General features: G+C 39.7%; 1 protein-coding gene across 1 annotated transcript; it reads left to right on the forward strand.

The window, feature by feature from the left end:
• The first annotated feature begins 2,442 nt into the window (after positions 1–2,442).
• LOC145913800 (uncharacterized) lies at positions 2,443–2,964 on the forward strand. The gene has a single exon (XM_083001559.1). The coding sequence runs from the start codon at positions 2,443–2,445 to the stop codon at positions 2,962–2,964; it is 522 nt and encodes a 173-aa protein (XP_082857685.1).
• The last annotated feature ends 18,960 nt before the right edge of the window (positions 2,965–21,924 follow it).

The following is a 21,924-nucleotide window of genomic DNA, read 5'->3' on the forward strand; positions in this document are numbered from 1 at the left end:
CGTCAAGCCACAAGTTGGCAACAAGTTGCTTGTAAGGTAAATATCACTCATTGACATAACGAGTAAAACTTGTGGTTGCTCAAATAGTTTAAAACAGATAAACAACTGTGTCACAAAATTACTTTGTTATCTAAATATAATGATCTTTTCTTTCAAATTTCTCTAATTCAGCATCAATGCTGCAAATCAAACAAATGGTTTAGTGTTTGTTTCGTCCAATAGATTTTTATACACATCACAGATAAACCAACATACATAACAATCTTGATTACATATTGTAAAGACAACAAACCTAAAATCACGTCATTCAGAAACGTCCAATCGTATGCAAGTTTTTCTTTGTGTACTTTTTCTTTGGCTCAACTATTTTGAAACTCATATAAAAAAACGCGTTGTGCATATATCCCCCTTTTCAGTCCGTTTCATTTTGTCATTAACACAAATTTGTGTGTACCTGTATTTACAATTCAGTAATAAAGTGTAGGCATTGTTACTTGCGTTATTGTGGCCTGCAAACCTTGACAAACCAATTACCTAACCCCGGTAACAATCCTCACCAGAAACCCTTGCCAAATACAAACGGGTGAGAACAAACTTCTACTACTAACTCATGCTGCTATTTGAATCGGCCACGAAGCTAACACTCTTGCTGATACAGCACTTCGCGCTTCACTAGCATTCAAAGAACTTCTTCCTGTCAAGTCGACAAGTCTCGTTGAGCTTGAGGAATTTAACTCGCTGTGTCTGAAACGTTATTGAAGAATTTGATTTCCCAGCCCAGTGGTCCAGCGGGTGAAAAGTTGTATGCTCAGCAACCTAAAGGCATATGGCATTGAATGTACTTCGTACACACATGTTTTTGACAAATCGCTATTAGGCTTGAGTGTCGCTGTGAATTAAAATGAGATGCATATCTTTTAAGTATCAATTGAACAAAAGAATAAATTCGCCTCACCCTGCGTTTGTTGACAAATTTATGGTCGACATTGATACAAGAGTAGAAGATCCAAATATAAAATTATGTATACGCTTGCGTGATTATTTTTCTGCAAACCCATCCAAACCTGAGCTGAATTTCCAAACACCCTTCAGCACCAATAGGGACAAAACAAAATTGCTTCCAAAATTCCTCAAAAAGCATCAGCAACTGCCGACGCTTTTGTGTGCATTTATCCGTTATAAAAGCGTGATACCTGCACGTCAGGCTGCTTAAGATTGTTTGGTAGAAGATCGCATATCAGAATTTCTATTTAAGTTTCCAACGGGAAATGCCTTTCTTTGGTCCTGTTTCATTGCTGGTTACAGAGCAACCGGTAATGCACAAGTGTCATTACGGTGGAATCAGTGTTACTAGTGCCAATTTAGGCATTCTTTAGTGTGATTTTGGGTAAAGCTATTTGAAAGTTTTAACTTTACGAAAGTTGAACAAGCCGGCATCTCGTCTACACATTTAAGTCCAAATATAACTTCGGGGCAATAACAAAATACCAACCATGCGCCTTGATAAATTGTAACTCGTGTTATTCTGCGAAAGAGTAGGTTTAGAGGGAGTTTTAAATTTTCCATTCTGTTGGAAGATGGAAATAGGAACGCTTGTTCAATGAAAATGGTCAACAGCATTGCTAAAGTGAAGTCATTTTTCCGGCATGAAACAATACACAAGCTGTAAGTTTCCGACACATACTGAAACTAATACAATGTAGTTAGCTTGGTAAAACCTGTAAGTGTCGGTTTCAAAAAGCAGTCATTTTTGGTGATGAAAGATGCTGTATTAGTATTAATCATTTTTTCAGTTTTTGGTTTTCTGAGTAAGTCAGATAAACTTTTCGGTTTTCTAAGTACATCTGCGTGCCGAGAAAAACTGTTATTTCTTTCTAATGACAGCAATAGCTGAAGTGGTCGAGTGCAGTGACGTAGCCAGGCCGAAAAGTTTGGTGGGAGTCCAATCTTAGATGGGTTTAAAGAGAGTTAAAGTTTTTGGTTCAAAACATTGCTTTACGAAGCAGAATGATTTGGCGCGCTTAGCGGCGGGGTCTGTGGCCCCTGTGGCCCCTTTGGCCCCTTTGGCCCCTTTGGCCCCTTTGGCCCCTTTGGCCCCTTTGGCCCCTTTGGCCCCTTTGGCCCCTTTGGCCCCTTTGGCCCAGCTACGCCATTGGTTAAGTAGATCCTTGGCAGTTAAACGCACCTTTTTGCATGTTGCTGCCAGCCAGACAAAGTGCGCTGCCTTTTTTGCACAAGACGATTCGGTTGATTGCTTGGTTTCAGAACGCGCGGTAGCTTTGTGATGGAAAATACTCTACCCGACTTTCGTGTGGTGCCTGACCATCATTTTTCCATTTCATTGCTGCGAAAAGGTAAAACAAACATGACAAATTACGTTGGATTTTTCCACAAGCGAACGGCTTGGTGGAGGGATTTCATCGCCATTTAAAGAGCGCGTTGATGGCGCGTCTAACTGACTCCAATTGGTTGGACGAGTTACCGTGGGTGTTACTTGGTGTTCGTACCGCACCCAAAGATGACCTGCAGGCCTATTCCGCGGAGCTTGTTTACGGTACTACTTTGACCGTTCCTGGTGATTTTATTGCCCCTGCAGGCGACTCCACCGTCAAGTTTTTGCCGTCATTGCGGGACACATTGCAACGAATTTTGCCGCAGCCGATGTCACGTCACGCCAACCTTCGGCCGTCCGTCCCTTCCTCGTTGAGAACCAGCCCATATGTGTTCGTTCGTTGCGACGTTCATAGACCTCCGCTGACCAGACCATACGATGGCCCGTACAAGGTGTTGCTAGCGTCGGACAAAACTTTCACTTTGGACATTAGAGGTCGTTCACAAACGATTTCGATCGACCATCTTAAGCCGGCTCACGTCGACATTACGGTACCAGTTCCAGTTGCCGTACCCCCAGCGAGAGGCAGACCACGGCGCAATGTACGACCACCGCAACGCTATTCAGCGTGACACTTGCCCGCTTCTGGAGGGGGGTCCTGTGGCGACCGAACTGTAGTGTTCGCCTGTGCATTGAAGCGTGCTATTGCCTTTTTCCCGTGTCGCGATTGCCGCCTTATATACTCGTGTTTATTGTGTTGCTCGCCCCTTTCTAACTCTCGCAATAAAGCATCAACCGCTTTCATACAGTATTTCTTTTTGTTGCGATAAGTAAAATTCACATTTACGAACATTGATAAAAAAATCACAAATTTCGTTAAGGTCGAGTTCGTTTCCGCATACTTGCTCATGCAAATAACATATCTTGCACATAACATCGCACAATTTAAGAAAAGGTTACTTGGTATATCAAAATGAATTGCAAATAATTTTTCTGAATCTGTTAAATTTAGATTTTGTCGAATTCTAGCGCTTAAAAATGAAATAACATCTTCCCAGTAAACAATGACAATGGGGCACAAACAAAAAAGATGACACACAGTTAACGCAACTTATTTTCTTAAATTATCAGAAACTTTCAACTATCTAACCCCCTCTAACGGAAATTTTATTTTCTGAAGCCATCACACGGACATCAATCTTCGTTAAACTATCCACTACTACAATCCCAAGCAGGGTACCACCTTCCTGAAGCTAAGTCCTTCGTTACACAATTTCACAGAACATCATAAAGTAAGTTTGCTGCTCTTTATTGCGATTCTGAGGACAACAATTCGAGAAGGCCCTGAATCCTTTGATTGTGTAATGACATAAAATATATGACTAAAACACATATTTGGGAATGTGAATCACCAGCCTGTAGTAAACCTTTTGGCCTACTTTGTATGGTATGCCACGATTATAATGTTGAATTTTACATAAAGTTACTCCTTTCATTACTTCTCTATCATTTTAACCTCTAAACAGATCTGAAGAGAAACAAAGCAGATTTTCAAGGATACAATCGTTATATACAAATATTGTGCAAAACTACATCCACATATATACATGTAATTAAATGATAGACACGCAAACTAGTCCAAACATACAACACAATTAATAATTTCCGCACATGATAGCAAAAATACTTTATGTTTTCCTGACCGATGGATCTCGTTGAGGCTCTTCTATTTCCATAGCAACAGGTTCGAATCCTTTCACGTTTTTTGATCTAGTTTTCTTTTCGTGCTTGTGCTTTGTATCCTTTAACTGGCCGCTCGCTTGGGGTGTTGTTTTATTTCCTAACCTTTCCAGTGCTGGTAGGAACTTTGCAATCTTTTCATCCTTGTTATTCTTGACAAATTTACTGTTCAAAAATTCGCTGATATCTTCATTGGTGATATCAAGGTAAAAATGGAAAAAACCCAAATCTTTCATTGATGCAGCAGAAATCATACCTTTTTTTAATTTTATGATTATCTCTTGTGCTCTTTCTTCAATACTTTTACGAAGCGTTCTAAAAATTTCTGCTTCCTTAGTCTTTCCGCTTTGTTCGCAAAGCAACAAAAACAATTCCAAGCTACAAGTTATTGTGCTCAAACAAGGACCGAATTTTGCAGAAAGGACACCGCAAATCAGACATATCACAAGTGACAAACAAACCTGGACAACAGCAATAACATACATTATGTTAAAAGAGCTGTATATGCACGTGTATGTCTTGTTGCAAGTAAGTGCCTCACTTGTGCTTTGGTATGTTAATAATGAGATGTATACACCAGCTATTATGAGTGCATTTGCAAGACTGATCGCGTTTCTAATAAAGTAAGCATTTAGAAGGACATGTTGGAGCTGTCTTTTGCTCTGGTCAACGACTACATTACTCTCAGGTTCTTGAAAAGTATGAACTAATTTTCTAACTGTTACAATCTGTTGCAGTGCAAGAAGTTGTTTATATGCTTCAACCATTCGGACACGATCCACTAAATCCTGATCTGTGTTTGTAAAATCTTCAGTGTCTGTAAAATCTTCAGTGTCATAAATTTTACTTAGCTTTTCTAGTTGGTCTTCTGGGATAAGATCTCTTATTGTTTCAAGATAAGTAAGGTGTTTATCCAATTTTTGCATGATATCAACGAAATTTACTGTTTGGTCTTTATTTGTACCAAGCCAACCAAATCCATTTCTTTTCTGACTAATTTGTTCCAGTTTCTTCTTGGTTTCATTTTTTCGTTGTTCGAAGTAGTTGTGCAACTGTTCTCCCGTTACTTCATATATCTCATCAATATTTGGTGAGAAAGTTTTAGGAAAACCACGCAATGATTCTAAACTTTGAAGTTCTTCACTGTTTTTACATAACTTTATTAAGCAAATTGCATCAGCTTGTATCATTTCAAGAATGTGAAGCTTTTTTTCTACTGATTCAACCATTCCGTCATTTAGCTTGCGAATATTCTCAATCTGGCGCAAAGCCAGAAGCTGCCTCAAGACTGAACATGATTCACGACTACGAGGGATTCTGTGTAGTTTATTGAGATTGCGCAATGCTCTATGAGGTGGTAATGTTAATGTCTTAGTATCAACAGGTGGTTCGTTTTCGCCATTAAATTGTGTTGTACTCTTTCTTGGCGGTGATGTTGATGTCTCAACTTCAGCAGGTGGCTCGTTTTGGTGATTGCAAACTTTTTGTTATCAACGTGTCCAACTCAAATGACATATCTCCTTCCAACACATCCAGCAATTTCAGATTTTCTTCATGAGGTTCTCCAACTAAATTATTCACTGAGGTAAATTCGTTCCCGTTATATCCATTTGATATAAGTAACAATAATGGATAATTAATAGTGATGCACCGAAACAGCTATTTTTATATTCGGCCGAAACCGAATATTCGGCAAAAGTTGCCGAATTAATTCGGCCGAATAAACCGAAACTAATTTTGGTATATCATCTCTTTCAACGCAATAAATTTAAACAAAACATGTGCTGGATTGGATCTAATCTTATCGTACAGCCTTTTTTGGCTCATAAAGAATAACCGCGTATTGTTCTAACTGCTATAACTTGATTTTTATCCTTTTACCCAACACATTCGTACAGTTTAAACAAGGATTCTAACCTTTTCTAAACTTAGCGTATCAGCGTTACATGCAGTAAAAAAGTTTCGGTTTCGGCCGAATTTTGCAGAAATATTCGGCCGAAACCGAATAATTGCGAAAACCTTAGTTTCGGCCGAATAAATTCGGCAAACCGAACTTTCGGTGCATCCCTAATAATTAAAGTCGAATTCAGGAAACGCATCATAATGGCGCACTTATTTAGAAAACCGAATTAAAACTGAAAATAGATTTTGATCACCAGGTATCATGATGAATAGTAATATGGCATCTTTTATTGCCAAAAGTGAAGGTCAAGGTCACTTTGCGTTTTGAAACCGGCACTTCGGCCCCCTAAAACACCTTACCGAACATATCCTAACCGAGCAAGATGTATTTGTACATCCAAACGATCTACCCATGCGAAACTGCCATTCTTTTCCTGACAACCGGCAGACAGTTTTTCACAGTCCAGTGGTTACAGGTTTTACCAAGCTTCCTGCATTGTATTCGCAAACTTATATGCACTGCCGACTTTCTTTGTGTATATATTGTTACACAACATAATTGAAGATCCTCGAAAAAGCAACATAACTTATCGTAACGATGCTTAACAAAATCCACTAATGCTGCAGCCAGCGGAAGTCTAACATACGTGTGTCGTTTACCCACAATCCAAATCAATACAAATAAAATACTTTAAATAATTCATCATTCCCCGGAAGTTGTGTAACAACCGTCACACGTCACTGTTGTGAGTCACCAATGTGTCACACTGTCCCACAGGAATACCTTGGCTTGTGTTCAACCATAGGTCGTTGGCCACGGCACACAGAAATCATTGCAAGTATTTTGACAACAAGCTATGCATGGACTTTATACGTTTCAACAACTACCGCTAAAACATCCTCTCGGAGGGTGGACTTACGCCAGTATTGGAACCGCTTTTCGTTCCACGTGATCGCGCCAGGCACTAAGCTCGATGACGTCATATGGCGCACGACAGGGAACGACGTTGCGTCAGGAAATTGGAAACGTCAACCATTTCTCATGGGGGGCGCAAGCTATATTACTGAAAAACCCGCATGTTACTGTTACGCCACAAAAAGCATTGCGTCATAAAAACACTTTTTTGATGACTCATATGTGTCGTCACCAACCGTTTATTCGTGACGTCACTTTCAGTTAAAATAAGCAAGCTAAAATTTATCCATATTATGTTTTTATCATGTTGCAGTGTTTAGTTAGCCAGCTATAACCGACACAGGGCCGTTACTAAAGGGAGGCGTTATAGAAAAAAGACTGCTCTAAGGCAGTGTTTCCCAACCGGTGGTACGCGACGGCATTCCAGGTGGTACGCGAGCTAAGCGTTTTTTTTTTTGTTTTTCGGCCCCCTCTTTCCCAGAGAATCAGCCAAGCTCACTATAAAACAGCTGGAAAAACACACACAAACTATACGTAAATTTTAATGCTCAAATTTATTATCTGTGCTACATGCTAAGCTAGGCTGAAACAATGAAACTCCATAAAACCATCCCACAACCCCTTCTTTAGGTACGCGAACACTAAAAGTAAAAACTTTGATTCTACTACAGTATCTGTGTATAAAGCAACATATGCACAAATATTGTAGTCGAATACTCCCCCTTTACACTTGTCGCAACTTCACCGTACCATTTTGCAGGTTCGCCTCCAATTTACACTGAAAACTTTTGTAGTACAACAATCGAAACGTTTGTAGCATGAAATTCTCGACAATTGCATTGGCTAGTTTGTTTGTATTAAAGATATATAAAACCGTCTGTTATGTCCCTAAGTTTATTGAAAGCCACTACGGTTCAGCTATTCAGAAGGTGTTGAGGAATATTGAGCGCCTTCACAGAAAGGCAGAGAGACAAAAATGCATCGGACTATTTACAGACTTGCATTTTGTATAAACTTCGACCAAAATTTTTATATTTTCAGCTCTACCAAACTGAAATTCAGCACTTGAGGAAAACATTTACTTTTAAAATGTTTTTGTTGGTTGGTGAGTTGCACTTTAAAAGTCGGCTTTTGTTACAGTTAAAACAAATCGATATTGGCATCAGCCTCGCGTTCCTCGCTGTGCAAAGATTTCTTATCTATGACAGAAAACAAGAATGCGATAAAGTGTTGCGTCTACATCAGCACAAAGTAAGATCTCTAGACTACAACCCACCTTCCTGCCTGTCTCAGGTGGTTTTCAATCTTTTCAACCGCAAATTATCAGCGCCGTAAAGAAATGCACTGAGTAATGGATAGGAATTTTCGTTTTTTTCTCTGACGACTCAACATTTCCAAAATTCAAGTTGAATTTGAATTTCTTTATAACGAGCTTAGGTGCCGTCTAGTCAGGGAGGTTTGTTTGGCCCTCAAACAAAAGTTGATAAGTTTTTACTCGCGTTACATCTCAACCTATTTCTTTGAGCGCCGTAGAAATATTCATTGCATGCCGACAGCGGAACGAGATGCAGTTGACTCCCTTAGACGTGACAGATCTATTGTAATATGCAAACCTGACAAAGGGAATAGTGTTGTCATATTGGAAAAATCATTTTACTTGTCCAAAATGTAACACATCCTATGGTAAACCAGTAAATTCAGAAGCTGTAAGGTCGATGACAACATTTCTAATCGGGCCAAATTCCAAACTTTTCTTCGGAGCCTCAAACGCAGCAACTCGCTGGACGACGAAACTCCCAGGAAGATGTTTCCAACCTGAAGTCGAACCCCAATTCTATACGACCTCCCGAAAGTACACAAAGTGCCCCTTGAACCGTTACTTTCTTCCATTGGGTCCTTTAACCACCATTGCGCAAAGTGGTTGTCAGACAACTTGTCGTTCACTCGAGACCATCGAACTGTCATCAATGACACATTTCGTTTCTTTCTCAAATAAAGAAACAAACCTTAGGGAATCAGACAATGGCAACTTTTGATGTAACCAGTCTATATTCATCAACATCCCGGTAACTTTCACGATTCAACTAATCCTGGACAAAGTTTCTGCTGTCGTAACTGACTTTCAAGGTCTCAATAAGGATCAATTAAAGAAACGTTTGTCATGGTGAGTCTGCCACACAACCTTCCGGTTCAACGACAAAATGTATAGGCAAGTCGATGGCGTTGGAATGGGCTCACCGATAGCGCCTCTAACGGCTGACGTCTTTATGAACTACCTATAGTTGACACAGCCTTGGCCCGTACCAAATCACACCTTAAGCCCGACGTCATTCTCAGGTATGTTGACGATCTGTTTTTATCATTTTGCGTTAAGCCCACATTTTAACTCTTTTTAATCACTATAATCACACAGGAATTAAGTTTACCCAAACGATGGAAAGTAATTACTCTATTTCATTTCTTGATGTACGCATTTGCAAGAAGGGGAGCTTTTTCGAAACAACAACCTTCAAAGAAACAACACACACCCGGCCTCTACCTAAATTGGAGAAGCTTCACCCATCTCAACTACAAGTGCAACATTGTCGATGCCTTAGTACACCGTGCATATGACATATGCAACTCATTTAAACTCGTGCACGAGAAATTTCGGGCAATAAAGACTACCCTGTGACGTAATGGCTACCCGATGGCTTTTATCGTTGCGTTTTCGCATTCCTGCAAACGCGTCACACTCAATCCAGGGTTAAAGAGACTTTTTTGTCATAAAAACCTCCCTTGGTCGCCGTGTATTTTTTATATTTTTAATTCTTTTTATCGTGCGCAGTGCAGTTGATTTGTTTTTTTACCCTTTGTTTTTATCACGACAATTTCATTGATTATTTTGTTTGTATTGAATATTAACAAAACCGTTGGTTATGTTCCTAAGTCTTCTACTTAAATAAATTTAAACTTTGGAATGAAGATTCGGTTTTTGTGCAAATCGTCTACGTTGAGAGGCCGCAGACAGGATGTACACAGTGTTTCTACCTGGAGGGTCTTATCAGTGCAGCTGTTGACTGTGGCACTGCACTAGCTTTTACACTAACATGCACACAGATTACTACTTTGTGGTACGTGTACATAGTTGTTGCAGCATTGTTTTTTGGCGGGCTGGCATCGCTTGCTGCAACACGCGGTTACAAATTCAATGATAACCAGCTGTTGAGGAAGCTGCTGAGTTTGCGCGCAAAAACAATGGAAATTTCCTGTTTTGAAAGTAAAAAAAAAAACATTTACCACCAAACGGACACGTCAGGTATTTAGTTGGTGTTAGTGATTCAATCAGACAGTCGCACCGACCAATTGCAAGAAAATATTTTCAAAAAATTACCTAGTGTTCGTAATTTTGCATTGGAAAAAGTTGTTTGAGTCTCATTTGCGTTGCAACTTGCAGAAAAATCAGAGTTGTTTTTTAAGAATGTGGACACATGTTGTTTTGATTTTTTTCTGCCTCTGCCATGTTACATATTCTCAATATGATCCCACTTTCTCGGGGTTTCCAGCCAGTTATCAACAGAATGGGAATCATGCTGAGCCAGAAACAGTAAGAAGTTCTTTAAACAAACCAAGATTTAAAATCTGACATTATAAACATTTAAATATTGGGATCTGACCAAAACGACAGATGCAAGCCTAGCGACAACTGTAACTTTCGTAATCACACAAAAAGGCTGTAGCTTTTTATCACAGGATCAGCCTTGCTTTTTATCAGGAATATATATTTCGCCCAGTGGGCATCTTCAGTTCCTTACAGTAAACACAATAAAACGATTTTTAAAAAAACGTCTGAAAAACAACAACAGTAGAGAATAACCCATTCTTTTTTGGAAGGAACTGAAGATGCTCATGGGGCGAAATATATATTCCTGATAAAGTCAAGATTTAAAACCCTTTTTTACGGTCATTGTTGTGTTTGTAAGTCGCATGCACTATGTATTATTCTCTATGACATCGTCCAAAACCAGTCCTTTCATCAATCAAATTGCTTCTCAATTGTAAACAATGCAAAGGTTATTGTGATTCGGATGTTCAATTGATAGATTGAGTATTCCATCATATTAAAATCGTTTAGTTCGGTTCGTCGAATGCATTCGACCGTTGGTTTCCACACAGCTGACTTAGTTTCGGCTTGTAATTTCGTGATAATGACTAAATCTAAGCTGGGCACTTGCTTTACTGTAAAAAACCTTCTTTTTGTGACAGCATTCCGAGGAAAACCCATCGGGACGTGACGTTGCAACAACAGATGACGTCATCGCCCCAGCATAAAATACAGCACTTATTCCCGAGAAAGTGAAGTCTTTCGCGACGAATGTCAATAAAAATTGAAAGAAAAAATGTTCCCAACAAATTTGCAGGGAGGATATTGTTATGGGAATAGAATGCTTGTGTAGAATCTTTATGACCAGGCACATATAAGATATTGGAAAAACCAAAGCACAAATCGAGTAGACGTCACCGATACGAAAGAGTTTTGAAACTCATTCATTTTCTCTTATTATTAAAGGGGCAAAAGTGCTGTTGATTAAGTCATTTATAGTTACCAAGTGAAGCCCGTATTTCTTGTAATATCCAGCCGTTTTTATGTAGGTCGGGATATGGTGTGATTTCAAAACACTTTCGCAACAAAACAAAGCCTTACATTCAAATAGTGAACAACTGAAAGATGACTTTCCCGGTTTATCATATTTTGTTTTCGATAATCACTAATCTCCTATATAAAAAATTGACCCGCGCCAAGCGAAATTGCCGAGCTTATATTACACATATATAACTACAGCCTCGCATGGCTGACAAACTTATGAACTAGACTTTGTTGTAGTTTTAACACTTTAATGCCAGGTATTAACACATTGAGTTAAACAAGATCCAAATAAGCATTAATGCAAAACGTGAAAACGAGTTTTTGTGCAAGAGATATTTTCCCCTGAATACGTTGCAGGTTTTGGTAACGAATGCACAAATGACGCCAGGCAATTGTAAGCATATTAGCAAAAAAATCAACGTTTTTATTAATGTTCGGTTTAAAGGAATAGAGCCAGGTGATAAAAATGATTCAATGTTGTATAGATTCTGTGAATCACGGCTGTTTGTATAACTTCAAGTTCCTAGTGAAGCAAAAATTTACATGTTATTTTAGAACTTTTTGTTAAATGTCTGCATGTGAAAAATCAGTTTTCACGCTTACTAAGCCTATAATAAACAGAAATGTTAAAAGTAATCCAGGTGAAATGCTACGCTAACCTTTATAGTCAGTTTACTTACAGCCGCTAACGTACAAAGCATGACTTTACCTGCGATTCACAGCTTCGGCCAAGCGCCCCAATAGCCCTACAAGTATTATGACAACCTGAGTTGCCCACAATAACCTGGTTTCCAAAACCGATGCGGCAAAAGACCACATAACACCCGGGATATCCCGGCCACGAATCCCGAACAGGTTTTTCTTGGTATCTGGGTTGAGCGCTTGACCAATGTTGTAAATTGTACCTGCTTCGGTGCTTTTTATGCCAAAATGTTTTAATCTTATTTTGAAGCTTGACAAAACTGCATATTGTAAACCCACCTCACCAGTAACATTCCTTGAAGTCTATTATAGTGCAGAAAAAATCATTTAATCTTGACTGAATCAGTTACTTATCAGTAATTATCCACAATACAACACTAATAGAACAAAAAAAAAACAATACTAAAGTACTGCGGTTGACCTCTAACGGCTTTTGTCTTCTGAAACCATCACACGGGCATCGACCTTCGTTAATCTATCCACTATTAGAATCCCAAACAGGGTACGGGTTCCGAAACTCATCAATTTTGAACTGTTACTAAATGAGCAAAAAGTGTCACTGGTTACTTCAGTTGATTAGTCGATAGGTTTGAACATTAGCAATGAAACTCGATAATGTTATAAAATTTTGGTGTTTTTAAGTGGGTTGGTGGGGATATGGTGATTACAAGCCATTTAAGTTAAAAATACTTTCGCAACAAAACAAAGCTTTTTCATGGTACCTGGGATGAGCACTTGACTGATATTGTCGACTGTATCTGCTTCGGTAGTACTCTCAATTTTTATGACCACACCGGGGTTTGAACCCAGAACAACCTGGGCACAAATCCATATCAGGTTTTCTTCCTGATATACGGGTCGGGCGCTTGACCAATGCTGCCAATAACCCGTCCGACAGGCGGAACTCACAATAAATGGGAAAACAACTTTTACAACTATCTAGCCCCCATCTAACGTAAAAAGGACTTTCTAAAACCATTACACGGAGATCAATCTTCGTTTATCCAACCTCTACTAGAATCACCTTCTGGGTCCTTTGTTACATTATTTCACAGCAAACCATAGAGTGAACGCGAATATTTTGCTACTTTCTATCGCGATTTAAAGGACAGTTTTAGCTTTTTATTAGGGGTGTTAAGTGATCTGATCAGTTATTGGTGGTGTCGAAGGGTTTGATTGAGTGTCACGGCGAAAAATATGTAACCAAAACACATGTTTTGGATTTATTTTGTTGTGAATCACTTGCCTGTGTGATCTATATGCCAAATATTAGCCCTAAATCTGGGTCTTAACAATATTATATATGATCGATCAGAAATCCTATTTGATTAACGCATTTAACATATAAGATCGCATGTGAGTTCTAATTGTTGTGTTTCCTAACCTGACTTTGAATGGAAACCCGATGCAAACACGACACAAATATTTATTTTATCACGATCAATTTTGGATACACTATTAACACACGCAATGATACCAACGCGAAACTATGTGAATTTGAAGACACCCAATCGCTTACTGAGCTGCGCTGCGCCGACATATTTTTGGACATATTTTGAAAACACTATACACTGCGTTTATCGCTGGTGACGTAACCATATGGTTATAATCAAGATCCGGATGGACCGGGTATTTCGGAACTGTCAACATTTCTTTCGGATATTAGTGGTTGTTCTTCACTTGCTTCACCTTCTACAGGGATAACAACATATTTCTTCTCTTGAAATTTTTGGGATCCGGACAGGTTGAGAAACTCGACAGTAGAAGTCGAACGTTCCATTTCACCTTCTCCCACTTCCGTATGGTCAACATCCGATGTATATCCTCCACCGCTTGAGGACTGGCCTCCTTGCCCAATGGTAGCCCCACCGCTTGAGGACTGGCTTCCTTGTCCAATAGCAGCCCCACCGCTTGAGGACTGGCCTCCTTGCCCAATAGCAGCCCCACCGCTTGAGGACTGGCCTCCTTGCCCAATAGCAGCCCCACCGCTTGAGGACTGGCCTCCTTGCCCAATAGCAGCCCCACCGCTTGAGGACTGGCCTCCTTGTCCAATAGCAGCCCCACCGCTTGAGGACTGGCCTCCTTGTCCAATAGCAGCCCCACCGCTTGAGGACTGGCCTCCTTGCCCAATAGCAGCCCCACCGCTTGAGGACTGGCCTCCTTGTCCAATAGCAGCCCCACCGCTTGAGGACTGGCCTCCTTGCCCAATAGCAGCCCCACCGCTTGAGGACTGGCCTCCTTGCCCAATAGCAGCCCCACCGCTTGAGGACTGGCCTCCTTGTCCAATAGCAGCCCCACCGCTTGAGGACTGGCCTCCTTGTCCAATAGTAGCCCCACCGCTTGAAGACTGGCCTCTGTTTCTTAACTGTTTTCTCAACGTTTCTATTTCAGAAAGGAATTTTGCAATCTTTTCATCCTTGTTGGTCTTGACAAAACTATTGTTAAAAAATTCAGTCAAATCTTCATTTGTAATATCTAAGAAAAAATGGAAAAAACCAACATCACCCAATATTGCAGCCTTGGGCATATTATCTGTCAACTTAGTTTTCATATTTTGTTTTTGTTCTTCAACACCCTTCCGCAGTTTTGTAAACGTTTTCACGCCCTTGCTTTTTCCACTCTGTTCGCAAAGCAACAAAAATAAGTCCAAGCTACAAGTTATTGCACTTGAACAAAAAATTGGGCAAAGGAGAATAATGTTCAGACATAGGATACAAGACAACAACACGACCTGTACGATAGTTATGACAATTAGTGTGTTGAATGAGTTGTCGACACACTTGTAGGATCCATCGCACACAAATTCTGTACTTGGGTTTAACAATACGTATATTAAGTATATTATAACTTCAATCGTTGCAACGATAAAACTTGCTGTGTTTCTCCAAACGTAAACTGTTTTAAATGACTGGAGTTGGGACAAGCTGTTTTCTTGAGGTTCGAGGGAAAGCTCGAAGTTTGGACTACTCTGGCGTAATTTTCCAGCAATTTGGCTGACTGTTACTATCTGACGCAATGCAAGAAGTTGCCTGTACGCATCAACCATTCGCACATGGTCTACAAAGTCCGTTACCACTCTTTCCCCCACGTCGTTTGGTTTATCACTAAGATTCACAAGCTGCAATTCCGCTATTTTGTTTCTTAAAGATTCAAGACGTTCAATAATATTAAGTTTATCAATATTATTTGAAAAGAATTCAAAATCGGGCAGACTTCCACCCCAAAATCCAAAAAATGATTTTCCAAGTTTTGATAAATCTACTTTCGTTAATTTTTCAATAGTTTGGATTTCATGACACCGCCAGTAAGCATGATCAGCGCGTACGGTGGCATGGTGCAAGTTCTCTAAAGTCAGTAGTTCCTCACTGTTTTTTAGCAACTTTATCAGAAAAATCGCAGCAACTTGGATTTCTTTAAGGATGCGAAACTTTAACTTAATTGAGAGGCAATCTTTCTGCGTCAGTTTTCGGATGTTTTCAATTTGATATAATGCTAAAAGTTGTTTCAAACTGCCAGCTAACTCAACACATGGTTTGGCTTCGAAACTGCTGTGCAGCGCTGTTTTTGGTGGTAATCTTAATGTCTCAATGGCAGGATGCTTGTGTTGAGCACAAGTCACGTTTATTACACTCTGCAAAGTAAAGGACTTGTTTTGCTCTGAAACGGCTAGTAATTCCAAATTTTCTGTGGAAGGTTGTTTGAGGATATCTTCTTTTGTTCGGTTTCTTGGGGGTTCTAATATCGTTTTAAATTCAAAATCATAAAAATTTAAGGCATAATGGCTCACAACGTCATTTAGCAGTTGTGTTTGAAACGCTGGTGTCGAAGGAATGCCAGTGTTTTTCCATTTACCAAACTCTCTGGCAAAGCGTCTACATCTTTGTTTTTCCTGCGCAGTTAAGTCTGATACGTCGGATGAGTCAGGAGATGTAACTATAGTGATAAACTCATCAACAGACTTCTCGAAATTTGAAACAAGTTCAAACAGCTTATGAAACTGGGCAATCTCATTTCTTGCAGTGGAAATATGTTCCCATAGGTTCATTGGTATGTACAAGAAAATGGAGGACAGCACAAAGATCCACCAGAAGTTCGACTGAATGAAATTTGCCTCTGCTTTACATTGTTCATTTACAATTAACATTTTGGGGTTTGTGAATGATTCAACATTGCTTCCATTGGCAAGTAAACAGTGCGATAGGGTAACATCACTTTCTTTACAAGGAAAACAATGCAATGAGTTGCTATCAGTTTTGTACAGCAAAAATATATTGGAAGCGACTATTGCCAACATAAAGTACTTACGCATGGTTTCCCACCATGGTGTCAAGCCATAAGTTGGCAACAAGTTGCTTGTAAGGTAAATATCACTCATTGACATAACGAGTAAAACTTGCCGTTCCTCAAATAGTTTAATGCAGATAAACAAGCATCACAAAATTACTTTGCCATCTAAATCTAATAATCTTTTCTTTCAAATTTCTCTAATTCAGCATCAATGCTTCTGCAAATCAAACAAATGGTTTAGTGTTTGTTTCGTCCAATAGATTTTTATACACATCACAGATAAACCAACATACACAACAATCTTGATTACATAATGTAAAGACGACAAACCTAAAATCACGTCATTCAGAAACGTCCAATCGTATGCAAGTTTTTCTTTGTGTACTTTTTCTTTGGCTCAGCTGTTTTGAAACTCATATAAAAAAACGCGTTGTGCATATATCCCCCTTTTCAGTCCGTTTCATTTTGTCATTAACACAAATTTGTGTGTACCTGTATTTACAATTTAGTAATAAGGTGTAGGCATTGTTACTTGCGTTATTGTGGCCTGCAAACCTTGACAAACCAATTACCAAACACCGGTAACAATCCTCACCAGAAACCCTTGCAAAATACAAACGGGTGAGAACAAACTACTACTACTAACTCATGCTGCTATTTGAATCGCCCACGAAGCTAACACTGTTGCTGATACAGCACTTCGCGCTTCACTGGCATTCAAAGAACTTCTACCAATCAAGTCGACGCAATATTAAAATGTCACACATTTTTTGCTTTTTGTTGCAAAACTCCTTGACAATCAAGTAAAGCACGCCTGCTTAATTTGCTACAAAAGATAATATTAATAAGGATATGGCCTCCGCAGTTTATACAGACGAATTGTGTCGTTGGACGTAATGAGTGAATTTCTGAACCCCGTTGCGTTCTTCTAATATTGTTTACGGGCAAACCTGCTCCATCGCAAGCCATTTGTAAAGTATTTATAGACGTATTGCAAACTTTAACGCTTTAATTGGTGTGCTGGGGTTACCCATGCATTAAGTACGATTTATGAGCGCCGTCTCCACCGATGGGTATTTTTGCTTTGTATCACATTGGTCATTGTGACGTTTTTACGTTTAAATAATTATTTACTCTGTCATAATGTGCTGATATCATATAAACATCAAATGGTTTTGGCAAAGTGGTATTATACCATTCGTCTTTATTTGTACTACGACGAATTGTGTAAGGAGTAAATCACTCGACCAGCTTTTTGGTTTTCGAACCAAAAGTGTAGTATTTTTAGCTTGTTTCTGGTAGCGTGATTAAATGCCTAATACTTTACTTTTTCTGGTATCAGGCAACAGTGAACCTTCGACGAGATTTACAAAATGCTGACCAAGATCACAACACTTTTCTTTACTGCATACGATAGTTGCTGTATATGAGTTTCCCTGCCCTTTTATTGCACCGTAATGGGGATTCTGGAATGCCAAAGTATATTTGCTGTTTGACACTTTGGCAATACATATCGCATGCCCACTAACAGCACATTATAAACTGCAAGATGAACTTGTCCTCTTTGGATATTTTTAAGTACTTTATCCATGCCTACCTCTGCAGACATTACTGCCAATGTACATTTAATGCTTCAGGTGTGTTGTTATAATGATAGGCCACTACTGCTTCATAGAAAAAGCTTAGCAAAGCGACAGACAAAAAGGAAATGACAAAGCCACCGGATCGAGCATGTGAATAGCATTTGGCAACACCGAACTGCGTTAACCTAGCCTTACCACCGACGTCGCTAGTGACGTAACAGTATGGTTATTTTGCTCACATTTATGATATATTATTATCTAGAATTGCTCTTCTGGCACTTAGTTTCTAACGTGTTTATTGGAAACCAACGTTTCGTCTGCCATCCGGCGAGACTTCTTCAGGGTTATGTCAACAGTAAAGCATCACGCACATAAAACACTAAAAACGTAGGAAAAACGCAGGAAAAACACAAGGAAAAAGGAATAGATAACACTGGCACCGCTTGCATCGTCACGTGAACCAGGTGTGTAGCGGGGCGTAACATTTACAACAAGTTGTTGTATACAGCAGGAAAATATACGCATTGCTCCTTATCGTTTATGCAATTGTCGTTTTTATGGATGTGGAGCGTCTCCAGGAACAGACGTTTTGTATGATCGTCCTCCATCTCTAGGATTTGCACGTCATCAAAGTTAACTCGGTGGCCGAGTGTGGCAGCGTGTTTTGCCAGTCGTTACTGGAAGCGATATGTCGACGACACCTTCGCCATCGTTGACGAAGCACAGCTCCAGTTGTTCCTTACCCACATTAACCATGTGGAAGATTCAATCAAATTCACTTTAGAAAAGGAAAGTGGTGGTAAATTACCGTTTTTAGATACAGAGGTTATCCGTGATGAGAAAGGTTTGATCAGCACTCGTGTGTTTCGAAAGCCGACGCACACCAATCGGTACTTGTCGTTTAAGTCGGCACATCCGATACAACACAAGACAGCGGTAGTGCGGTCGCTGATGGATAGAGCCGAGGCTCTGGTTTCCCGAGAAGAAGACCGTGATAAAGAGGTGAAGTTCATAAAGAAGGTACTGCGGAAACATCTGTATCCGTCATGGATGTTTAGAAGAAAGCCTGCGGTCAAGCCACAAGAAACAGCGCCAACTACCGGTACGATCGTTTTGCCATATGTTCCGGTTCTAACAGACACGCTAAGGCGTATGATGTTGGACTATGGTATTGCGGTCTACACTAAGCCACACAGAACACTGGGCAGGATGTTGTCTCATCCTATCGAGAAGGGCACGGTCCAACCAAAAGGCGTTGTCTATTACATTCCGTGCAAGGACTGCGGTGGAGCGTACATCGGCGAGACAGGGAGAAGGTTACAGACTCGGTTAAAAGAGCATCGCCGCGACGTTGCAGCGAAGAACAGCCAGAGGACAGCACTGGCAAAACACGCTGCCACACTCGGCCACCGAGTTAACTTTGATGACGTGCAAATCCTAGAGATGGAGGACGATCATACAAAACGTCTGTTCCTGGAGACGCTCCACATCCATAAAAACGACAATTGCATAAACGATAAGGAGCAATGCGTATATTTTCCTGCTGTATACAACAACTTGTTGTAAATGTTACGCCCCGCTACACACCTGGTTCACGTGACGATGCAAGCGGTGCCAGTGTTATCTATTCCTTTTTCCTTGTGTTTTTCCTGCGTTTTTCCTACGTTTTTAGTGTTTTATGTGCGTGATGCTTTACTGTTGACATAACCCTGAAGAAGTCTCGCCGGATGGCAGACGAAACGTTGGTTTCCAATAAACACGTTAGAAACTAAGTGCCAGAAGAGCAATTCTGATTAATTAGTATGCCTGGCAACAAAAATAGCAGTATATTATTATCTAGTTCTTGCATTTCTCCCCCGCCAATTCGTTAGCCGAACACAAAACAGGCTTTTAACGGGACAAAGCCGAACACAATATACTTGTTCGGCGAAGAATAGATGAACAAAACACAATTAACCACACGAAAACATATACATACATACGTTTGTGAAAAGAACAACACACAATAATGCAAACAGGAAAATACAAGCATGCAAATTTACTAGAATAACCTTCTGGGTCCTTCCTTACATTATTTCACAGCAAACCAGAGGGGGGAACGTGAATATTTTGCTACTTTCTATCGCGATTTAAAGGACAGTTTTAGCTTTTTATTAGGGGTGTTAAGTGATCTGATCAGTTATTGGTGGTGTCGAAGGGTTTGATTGAGTGTCACGGCGAAAAATATGTAACCAAAACACATGTTTTGGATTTATTTTGTTGTGAATCACTTGCCTGTGTGTTCTATATGCCAAATATTAGCCCTAAATCTGGGTCTTAACAATATTATATATGATCGATCAGAAATCCTATTTGATTAACGCATTTAACATATAAGATCGCATGTGAGTTCTAATTGTTGTGTTTCCTAACCTGACTTTGAATGGAAACCCGATGCATACACTACACAAATATTTATTTTATCACGATCAATTTTGGATACACTTTTAACACACGCAATGATACCAACGCGAAACTAAGTGAATTTGAAGACACCCAATCGCTTACTGAGCTGCGCCGACATATTTTTGGACATATTTTGAAAACACTATACACTGCGTTTATCGCTGGTGACGTAACCATTTGGTTATATTCAAGATCCAGATGGACCGGGTAATTCGGAACTGTCAACAATTCTTACGGATATTAGTGGTTGTTTCTTCACAGATACATATTTCTTCTTTTGAAATTTTTGGGATCCGGACTGGCTGAGTAACCCAGTATCAGCTCCACCTCCAGAAGACTGGTCTTCTTGCCCAGTATCAGCTCCACCTCCAGACAACTGTTCTCCTTGCCCAGTACCAGCCCCACCGCTTGAGGTCTGGCCTCTGTTTCTTAACTGTTTTCTCAACGTTTCTAGTTCAGGAAGGAATTTTGCAATCTTTTTATCCTTGTTGGTCTTGACAAAACTATTGTTAAAAAATTCAGTCAAATCTTCATCTGTAATATCTAAGAAAAAATGGAAAAAACCAACATCACCCAATACTGCAGCCTTGGGCATATTATCTTTTAACTTAGTTTTCATATTTTGTTTTTGTTTTTCAACACCCTTCCGCAGTTTTGTAAACGTTTCCACACCCCTGACTTTTCCACTTCGTTTGCAAAGCAACAAAAATAAGTCCAAGCTACAAGTTATTGCACTTGAACAAGGACAAAAAATTGTGCGAAGGATAAAAATGTTCAGACATAGGATACAAGACAACAACACGACCTGTACGCAAGTTATGACAATTAGTGTGTTCCCAAAGTAAGCTGTTTAAATGACTGGAGTTGGGACACGCTGTTTTCTTGAGGTTCGGGGACAAGCTCGAAGTTTGGAATACTCTGGCGTAATTTTCCAGCAATTTGGCTGACTGTTACTATCTGACGCAATGCAAGAAGTTGCCTGTACGCATCAACCATTCGCACATGGTCTACAAAGTCCGTTACCACTCTTTCCCCCATGTCGTTAGGTTTATCACTAAGATTCACTAGCTGCAATTCCGCTATTTTGTTTCTTAAAGATTCAAGACGTTCTATAATATTAAGTTTATCAATATTATTTGAAAAGAATTCAAAATCTGGCAGACTTCCACCCCAAAATCCAAAAAATGATTTTCCAAGTTTTGATAAATCTACTTTCTTTAATTTTTCAAAAGTTTGGAAAGCATGACACTGCCAGTAAGCATGATCAGAGCCACAGTTGTCAGGGTGCAAGTTGTTTAATTTCAGTAGTTCCTTACTGTTTTTCAGCAACTTTATCAGAAAAATCGCAGCAACTTGGATTTCTTTAAGGATGCGAAACTTTAACTCAATT

The sequence above is a fragment of the Ascidia mentula genome, chromosome 9 (genome assembly GCF_947561715.1).
Source record: "Ascidia mentula chromosome 9, kaAscMent1.1, whole genome shotgun sequence".
In the NCBI taxonomy this organism is placed as follows: domain Eukaryota; kingdom Metazoa; phylum Chordata; class Ascidiacea; order Phlebobranchia; family Ascidiidae; genus Ascidia; species Ascidia mentula.

Bases quoted from the DNA above. Each gene is read 5' to 3' on its own strand.
- LOC145913800 (XM_083001559.1), top strand. From the start codon at position 2,443: ATGGCGCGTCTAACTGACTCCAATTGGTTGGACGAGTTACCGTGGGTG.